At 32.5% G+C, this 9,670-nt stretch overlaps 1 protein-coding gene across 1 annotated transcript in view; it reads right to left on the reverse strand.

Moving 5' to 3' along the window:
• LOC112475948 (calcium-transporting ATPase type 2C member 1-like) overlaps positions 1-9,670 on the reverse strand; it is a 35,302-nt gene that overhangs the window by 3,393 nt on the left and 22,239 nt on the right. The window contains exons 3-7 of the mRNA XM_025043603.1: positions 9,148-9,264; positions 6,593-6,682; positions 4,605-4,640; positions 574-635; positions 4-46 (exon numbers count right to left, since the gene is read on the reverse strand). Of these exons, the coding sequence (XP_024899371.1) occupies positions 4-46; positions 574-635; positions 4,605-4,640; positions 6,593-6,682; positions 9,148-9,264 (348 nt within the window). The remainder of the gene's footprint in view (positions 1-3; positions 47-573; positions 636-4,604; positions 4,641-6,592; positions 6,683-9,147; positions 9,265-9,670) is intronic.

Consider the following 9,670-nt stretch of genomic DNA (forward strand, 5'->3'; position numbering starts at 1 on the left):
AACCAAGTCTCGTGCAAGTGTATGTTCCAATTTTCCTTCACGTACACTGTAACATGAAACAGAAACCACCATGGCTAAAAAAGAAAGCCAAACCACTTATTTAAAAAAATTATTTCCAGTGGGCTGGCCTGAGAAAAAATATATTGTATTATTACCACTTCTAAGGAGTTAAAACAAATATAAGAACCAAGAAAAGCATTATTTTTGTGCTCTTGGTAATTAAGATGCTCAGATAACAAAAAAAAGCATTGAAAAAATTAACCACTTGTTCAAACGTAAAATGTGAAAATTGAAGCAACCTTCTGAATCATCTTGGTCTGTGTATCACTGTACCCACGACAGTGTTTAACACAGTTGCACACGTACACAAAAATCTGTTGAACAAAAGCATGTATCGAGAATCTCAAAATCAGAACTTTAAAGTTTTCATAGTAAAACTTACTACACCAAATAAAGCATGAATGGTTTCTACCTTGTGTTTAGACAAATCTGAGGACACAACATATATTGTACTAGTCACATTCAATTCCTATTTTTAAGAGTAAATATCCATATCAGAATTAAGGATCATACCAATGACATTCTGGTGGCATAAGTTTACTCAGTTCTTCAAGAGATTTTTCTGAACGATATTCCTATTTTAAAAAAGCAGAACATAATATTAAATTAAACATTTATAAAGAAATATAAAAAGGTATGTTCCTATGAACATATTCCATGTTAGACTTAAATATAAATCTTGCTCATTATTTAAAAATTTCCCCCAATTCCTGTCTTTTATTTGCACTTATATTCCTTCACATAAAAGCTTGTCTCTTATTAAATAATGTTATAGTGACCAAACAATTTTGATAATTAAGTATTCTCAATTTTATATTTTAATATTCAGTGTGCAAAGCTAAGGTCAAGTTATACAAAAATAATGAAAACTCATTGGTATGTCCAAAGAGTATATAATTTTCGGTCATTAAAAGTTAAGATCATTGAGCCTCATAATTAAGATAATTTTACTTTCAGTGCTTAATGACCAAAGAAGTCAAAGATAATTAATGCAAGGAAAATCTGAGGATTTAGGTCCATGCTAACTACAAAGATTTATAGAATAAGATTGCTTGGAAAGTACATATATTAAATAAGAAGTGAGATGTGGCTGGCCTTGCCTTGATAGATATCTTTTCCATCACCCTGAATCATGCAAAAGGAGAAATTCTCAGGAGCCCTAACTCTGTTATGCTCCAGCCATCTTCCGTCCATATAATCACAGCTGAGGGTCAGAGACATCCTTCGCCTCATGCTACTTAGGTGCACATTTCCATGACCAGTCTCGCTTCACGCAACAACATTGCTATCTTTGTCTCATGTCTGCACTAAGCACATCAATCTTTTGATCTAAGGTTAAAAGGGGAGAGGAGGGAGCAGTGGGAATGAAAGCTGGGTAGTGTTTTGAAATAACTGCAGTGTTAGTACCAATCGAAATTTCACACCCACCAAAAACTTTTTCAAATAAAAAATGCAAAGTTGTGTAGAATAACCTAGAACTAAATCGGTCTTTACTTAGCCGAGAAGAACAAATGTTAAGAGTAAGGTAAATCTATAAATATAAAAATTATGAAATACTCTTCCTGCAACCATACTCAAGATATTAAGGAATTTGGAAGTTTTATGCAAAAATAAAATGAAAGGCTAGAAAACACTAAACAATCCTGGATCCTAGAAGCTGTCCAATCTTTAACTCTCTCTTCAGACTCGTTAGCCTTTACTCCCTACAACTACAAAGATAACTCCACATCAAAATGACCATTTAATATAACACACCACCCAAAATCTGATAGCCATTTCTAATAAATGCCTAAAAGTTATTTTAAATTTATTGTAAGGTGGTATCACCATATGACTGTATAAAACAATTAGTCATTTTTATGGCTGTGAGGGTGTATAATGGGATGGGGAATGAGATTTTAAAAAGAGACAGAAAAAGACATAATATAAAATATTATGTAGACATAAATATAAAAATATAAAAAAGACTCCTAAAACACAGGTACTAAATAATGATAAAGCATTAACAATTTCTGATATTTTTGATAGTTTTTTGACAGAGTATTATGATAAATTCAACTGACATTAAATAGGATCTGTTTAGGGAGGGTTTTTAATTATTGTTTATAGAATATTTTGTTAGTTTCATAGGTTCATTTGGGGAAATGGCTCTGTAAAAGAAACAAGATCTACCAATTTAAAACTGGGCTCTTAATGTTTTGATGCTTCCTTGCATTTTCTATCAAATGAACCTATCATAAAGATATTTAACACATCGTTTTAGCCACTATATTTAAAGTAAATAACATTATCTTTGTGAAAATTCTGCACTGACTGTTAAAATCGCTATTTTACGTTCTTTTTTCGAGGGTAAGGGCTCTCTATTTACCAAAAGAAGAAGCTACTAAGGTCTTCCATACAGTGATAAGTATTGTAGGAATCCTTCTGAAGAAAGTTCCTCCACATAGCTATAGAATTACGAACAATGTGAGAGGGTTCCAGTTACAGGTCTAGTGGGTCATACCATCCACGTGGCCAAATGAACAAGTGCCTTGAATGATGCCTAGCCTGGAATGAGCTCTGCTAGACTAACAAGCTCCACTTGCCCTAGGGCAACCTTGTCTGTTCTAAGCAAGATAATTTGATTCCCTAGAAACAGGACCCCTGTCAGTCTACGGATGGAGCTCACAAACTTGTTGTAGATAATCTGATTCCAACTGGTTTCTCTATACTGGGTTTCTATAAAACTAATAAACTTACTAAATTAGATATTAATATAGGAGGCCTGAATAATGACAGCAAATACCCAAGGAATAAATCATAGATATGAAAATAACCACAATTGCTTAAAATACAGTCTCAAGACTCAAAACAACATGAACTTCAGGATCATATTACATTCCCCTCAACTAGAATAATCCTTCTATTTATGCTTTAGAACTTTTAGCTAATAAGACTTATCAATAAAATCTACAGAATTTGATATTGAAACAAACATAAAACAGTCGATGTTTTTATTTATGCCTATACTTGTCAATAAAAATCCTGATATGATTTCCATATTACGTATATTAATTTAAAATTGTTTTCATTTATATTTGAATTATATTAGTTTCAGGTGTACAACATAGTGATTAGACATTTATATAACACATGAAGTGATCAATCACCCTAATAAGTCTAATACCCATCTGACACCATATGTAATTATTGCAATATTATTGACTATATTTCCTATGTCGTACTTTGCATCCCCAGGACTTTTTATAACTGGCAACCATCAATAAAATGAAATGACAACCTACTGAATGAAAGAGGATATTTGCTAATAATACATCCAATAACGGGTTAGTATCTAAAACACATAAGGAACTCACCTTAACAACAAAAAGCAAATAATCCAATTAAAAAAATGGGCAGAAGATTTGAACATAGACATTTCTCCAAAGAAGACATACAGATGGCCAACAGATATATGAAAAGATGTTCAACATCACTAATCATCAGGGAAATGCAAATTAAAACCACAATGAGATATCACCTCACACCTGTCCGAATGGCTATCATTAATAAATTGACAAACAAGTGCTAGTGAGAATGTGGAGAAAAAGGAATCCTCGTGCACTGCTGGGGAGATTGTAAATTGGTGTAGCCACTATGGAAAACAGTACGGAGGTTCCTCAAAAAATTAAAAAAATAGAACCATCCAGCAATCCTACTTTTGGGTATTTATCTCATGAAATCCAAAACACTTAATTTGAAAAGATATATGCACCCCTGTGTTCATTGCAGCATTATTTATAACATGGAAACGTGATATGGAAACAACCTAAGTGTCCAAAAGTAGATGAATGGATAAAGATGAGGTGGTACATATATACAATGAAATATTATTCAACCATAAAAAAGAATGAAATCTAGCCATTTGTGACAACATGGATGGACCTAGAGGGTATTACACGAAGTAATATAAGTCCAACAGAGAAAGAGAAATACCATATCATTTCACTTACATATGGCATCTAAAAAACAAAATAAATGAACAAACAAAACAAAAACAAACTCTTAGGTACAAAGAACATTTTGATGGTTGCCAGATGGAAGCGGGGTTGGATGAGATGGGTGAAAAAAAAGGGTTCCTTTTATATGTTTTATTTACTGTTTTAATGTCTATGTTGAATAAGGAGGCTGATCCAGGTCAGAACATATCTTCTGTGGAAGAATGAGGAATTTAAACTCTGGTCCAATTTTTTAATTGTAAAAAAAATTTAAAACCTATTGCTGGATGTTTCTGTTACTATGCATTTTGTTTCTACATGCTTCAGTTATCTTTAAGACTGTCAAATAAAAAAAACTAGATTTTCTGTATGTGACTACCTAATCAAAGCTTTCCAGTCAGTCTCACAAACTTTCCCAGAGAGTTGTTTCTGAAATTATTTCAAAAACAAATAATAAATTGCTCTGACCAACACTATCATCCCCCAATGCCATAAGCTATCGTAATTTTTTTAAAGCAATTAACTAAAGTATCATTTTCACGTTGGCAAAATAGGCTACCTACTCACCTGAACAAAGGCAACTGTGACAACGATCAGTATTGCCTAAACAAAACAAAGAAATATCCTTTTAAATAAAACATTATAACTTCAGAAATATTTGTTAATCATATTTTATTTTTCTGACTATCTGCAGTCCCAAGCTACCAGACATTAAGCATTGAGATCAGCTGGGAAAGAAATCACTGTGCCTTGAGGCCTGTGGGGGAAGAAACTGACAGTGGCTTGCCTCTCCTATAATAGCTTCTCAAACTTTTTGATCTTAGGATCCGTTAATGTGCTAAAAAACTGAAGATCAGTTTTTGTTTTTGTGGGTTATATCTACTGATAGTTACTATATTAAATGCTTTTTCAATTACTATTTTCATTTCTACTTATTAATTCATCTAAAAAATAATAAACCTATTACATGTTAACACATACAACATTTTTTCATTAAACATATCTCCCCCTCGAAAAATAATTGTGAGAGAAGTGGCAGGTTTCAATTTTTTTAACTTTAATGTATACCTTAATAGAAAGCTGGATTCTCATATTTACACTGATTAGGCTGAAGTATATGAAGAAAATCCAGTCTCATATAGATATTGTTGGAAAAAACACTTTAAAAGCTTTATTCGGATGACTGTGGATAGTCTTCTTAGCTACTACACCAAAATTAGACAAGTGCTAGTTATTTAAAAGTAATGTGCAATGTAGAATATAAAACTATACCTATGAACTTTTCAAAATGTGTCATATTAAAATCCATTGATCAATCTTGCATTTTGAATGAACCTTTTATCATTAAAAATTCTGTAACTGTCCTGGTCATTTAGAAAATATTGCTTCACTTGGTTTATTCAAATCTTTCAAATGTTGACACATTGCATAACAGTAAAAAAAAAAAATTACATTCATTGAAATCACTCTGATCTCATTAGAATAAAAACTTAAATATTGGGAAGCTAATTATCACTTGAAAGCTTGAATTTTATCATGGCAACAAATTTTGCTAGTTGTTATTCTTGAAGTGAAAGGCTCATTTTATTCACTTCCAAAAAAAGTATGCCAGTTATCCAAGTCTTAATAACCAGTTTGTCTATCAGTCATTCTTTCAAGTAAAAGGTTAGCTCACAACAATCACCTTTCCTAAAGACAACCACTATACTTCAATATATAAAAGTCCTTTATGTATATTTCCCATCTCATCACACAGAATATTAAAAAGGCATGTACTCAAGGGTCAAAATTTTTTGCTGCTTTATCAAAAACATTCCTAAGAGAAACTATGGGAAAAAAACAATGACTACTAGTACAGTTTGGTGCCATTATTTTTATTCTAGTCAAGGCTCTAACAGTTTTACTCGCCATTGCTTTTGTGCCACTGATGCAAATGTCTCAGTGAAAAGACAAATGATGTTTTAGTATTATGAAAAGTTTTGACCTTACATGCTCCCTGAAATGGTCTGAGATTCCTGGGAGTCCTCAAGTAACAATTTGAGAATTGCTGTTCTACATTAATTTTTACTGTGTTCTCAAGCATAATATACTTGCTTTAATCAATAGTTTATACTAGGGGCAAAAAAAAAAAATGATGAGAAAACTTTCAATGAAAGGTAGAATAACCTAGTTGAAAGGAAAAAAATCTTTTATAGTAAATGCAGTTGTGCACTGTTGGGTAATATTTTTAATTTCACAAACGGGAGGCTTTCGTTCATAATTAGTCAAAATATATATTTAACTGGAAAGCAAAATAAATTGAAAATTTAACTGGAAAATTATTGTAAAATATTTCATATCTGTGAAACTACTAGATGGTTAAATAATTCTCATGTGTACCAATCAAGACCCTTGAACATTACTTGAGATTACTGCAACCAAAAGTACTTTGGATATTAACCAAAAAACATGAAAAAACATTAAAGTATTTCTCAATAATTCATTTTCCAAAATAAAACCCAATCCTAATTTATATGATTAACCAATGATTTAAAAAAATATATATTTCTTCTTACCACAGTGATACTGACAGCATCATCAAACTGATGCATTAAAACACTGATGACTGCAGAAGCCAGAAGCAGCATAATAAGGGGATTTTTAAACTGAAAGTGAAAACAAACAGCAATTCAACAGTTTTGTACGAATGACAGTTGCGCTCCATCACAGCAAAAGCTTTAAAAAAATTACTGGGGCATGATCAGAAAATTATGAGTCTACATTTGGTTTATTTTACATAAATCTTCAATTACCAAAAAAAAATTGACACTTAATTACATCTAAAAGTTACCATTTCATAACATCTCCCTTTCAGAAAACTACTCTTTAAATATCAATACTTAAAATTAAATATCGATTTCTTAAAACTAAGAAATTATCAACTCCTTATAGTACACATGTATTTTAGTATATTAATCGAATAGATAAAGCTGTTCTGAATCTCTACTGAGTCTAGAATAAGTGGAAATGGTTTTTAAGCTAAAAATTTAGGTTAAATATTGGGTAGAACACTTAAATTATGAGATTCAAACATTCCTCAACATTCCTATACTAATTAATATAGATTACAATTCTGTGGTTGACCCACACACCACAGGAATAACCACCTCTCCACAGAAGCAGCCTTTTCCCAAGGTTTTCCATATAGTAGAGCCAATAGTATATTAAAAAACAAGACCACAGAACCAACCTAATCAGGCAGAACTTAAATGATCAAGCACCAGACCCATCCCAAATTTTTCCAGTGGGACATCCTCCTACTTAAACATCAGAGCTCTGTTGTCAGAATCTCTTCCTCTGATGAAGTGGTGCCAATCACTGTCTAAACTGGAACGTAGCTAGGCTACATACAAAAATCCATCCTAGAAGAGACCCCCCCCAGTCCCTGGACACCACAGCTCTAAGGTGAAATGCCACCACTTCCCTCTCCCTTATAGCTTCATTCTCTAGCAGTGGTTCCAACCCAGTTTCATATCAGAATCACATGAAGAACCTCTAACAAATGCCCAAGTTCACACCAGACCAATTAAATCAGAAGTTCTGGGCACAGGACACAGGCTTTAGCATTTTTACAGCATTCCCCAAGTAACTTTAATGCAGAGAGAACTGAAAATCGCTGCTCTCGCAAAATAAAACTACAACTGCAATGTGATTCAGGGGTGACAAACCACACACTTGACTAAGTCGGAGTATGGGTTTGAATCCAGCTCATGCCACTTGGGACCTTAATCTTTTTAAGCCCCACGGAGGGGAGAGGGATCTTCACCTAGTAAAACAGTATCTTATACCAAAGATTGTGAGAGGCATTAACTGTGTAAACCATAAAACCCTCTTTAAATGTTACTATTCTCATCACATTTTGAGGGCAAAGCCCATGGTCTTTTTTATTCCACCGCCCCCCCCAAAAAAAGCTGTGCCACTATACCAAAGATTTGACTTCTGACAAATGTTTGCAAAACAATAAATTCGTATTCTCTGTGAAGGAGTAAAGAGTCACCTAATGCTTTATGATCGACAACTGATATTTACTATTAGTTGTTGCCTGTGCTTAACTACATTAATGGCACTGTTTTATTTCATTCTCACAGCAATCCTATGATGCAGGTATTCTTGCTATGAAACAGGATCAAGAAAATAAAACATTAAATCATACTGGCCTAGGGATAAGTCAAATCATTGTAATTTATAAATCCAGAGTAAACTTCCTGAAGGCCTAGGTAATACAGAAATGTGGTAAATGTCAGAATACAAACATGCACATAAAAATACTCCGTAACAACATGACAGATTCACACAAGGTTCTTTTCATCTCTAAAAATTCAGTTTTTCTCTTTAGACCAATTCATTTGCAAAGATAATACTGGTAAAGTTGGGCTTATTAACAGGGAAGGCCTATCAGAAAAGTAAAACATAGATCTTTTAAAAAAACCCCACAGATTACTAAAAGGGATTTGTTTGGCAAACTAACCCTACTAGTTGAAAATTAGCCGTAAGATTCTTATAACTTTTCACATTAACATACTTGTTATGAAGATTTTTTTAAAATCCTACAATAAGTCTCTCTGAAAGAATTAGAATACTAATAAAATAAATTTAAAATAGCCATCGTCTATTGATAGCTTATTATTTCCTAATTGCTGTCCCCACTTTAATAAAGGTTCAGAGGATAATAAAGATCATATAGCTAGTAGAAATAAAGGTGGAATATGTGCCCAGGCAGTCTGGATTCAAATTACCTAACTTACTTTACTAATTTTCAAAGCAGGCCATATTACTTTTAAAAATATTAGCATTCCTGTAATAAAAAAAAAAAGTATAAATTATACAACTGCATAGGAAACTACTGCTAACAGTATCACCTCCATGTGACATAAGCCCTTAAAGATTTGCATACTAAAAATTATAGAAATTCCAACCTAACAGTAAACCCTAACAAAGTGAAAATTTTAGGTTAAAAAAATTTTTTAATATTTATTTCCTTTCCCCATAAATAACTTCACAAAAGTAAACAATCACACTAACAAAAATACAGATAAATTACACAGCAGAGGAGGAAATAAAAATATCTCACCTGAGAAATATACTTCTTCCATAGTGGCTCATCTTCACTGATATCAAACTCATTCCAGCCATGGAAGGCTCTCCTATGACTTACTTCACATTTGTTTAGACCATTCTGAAGATCGGCCTATTAAGATTTTACATATAAAAGTTATTAAAAATGTCAGCAGAGAACAAAAGAAGAAAAACGCAAAGAAATACCTACTGTATAATCACATTTACAGTAACTTCTACAATAATGGGAACTAATCTATGGAGACAGAAAGCATATCAGTGGTTGTCTGGGGCCAGAGGCAATATACTGGGAGGGATTAACTGCAAAGGGACATAGGGGAGCTTTTTGGAGTGATGAAAATGTTCTATATTTTAATTGTGGTGGTGGTTATTACATTTGTTGAAATGCAAACTGTATAATTAATATAGGTACATTATATTTTATGTAAATTATACCTCAATAAAAAAATTATTTTAATTGTAAGCAACAAGGTAGAGTTAAATAAAAAAGCAAAAAACTTACAATTTTCTAAGGGAAA

The sequence above is a fragment of the Pteropus alecto genome, unplaced genomic scaffold (assembly GCF_000325575.1).
Source record: "Pteropus alecto unplaced genomic scaffold, ASM32557v1 scaffold92, whole genome shotgun sequence".
Taxonomy (NCBI): domain Eukaryota; kingdom Metazoa; phylum Chordata; class Mammalia; order Chiroptera; family Pteropodidae; genus Pteropus; species Pteropus alecto.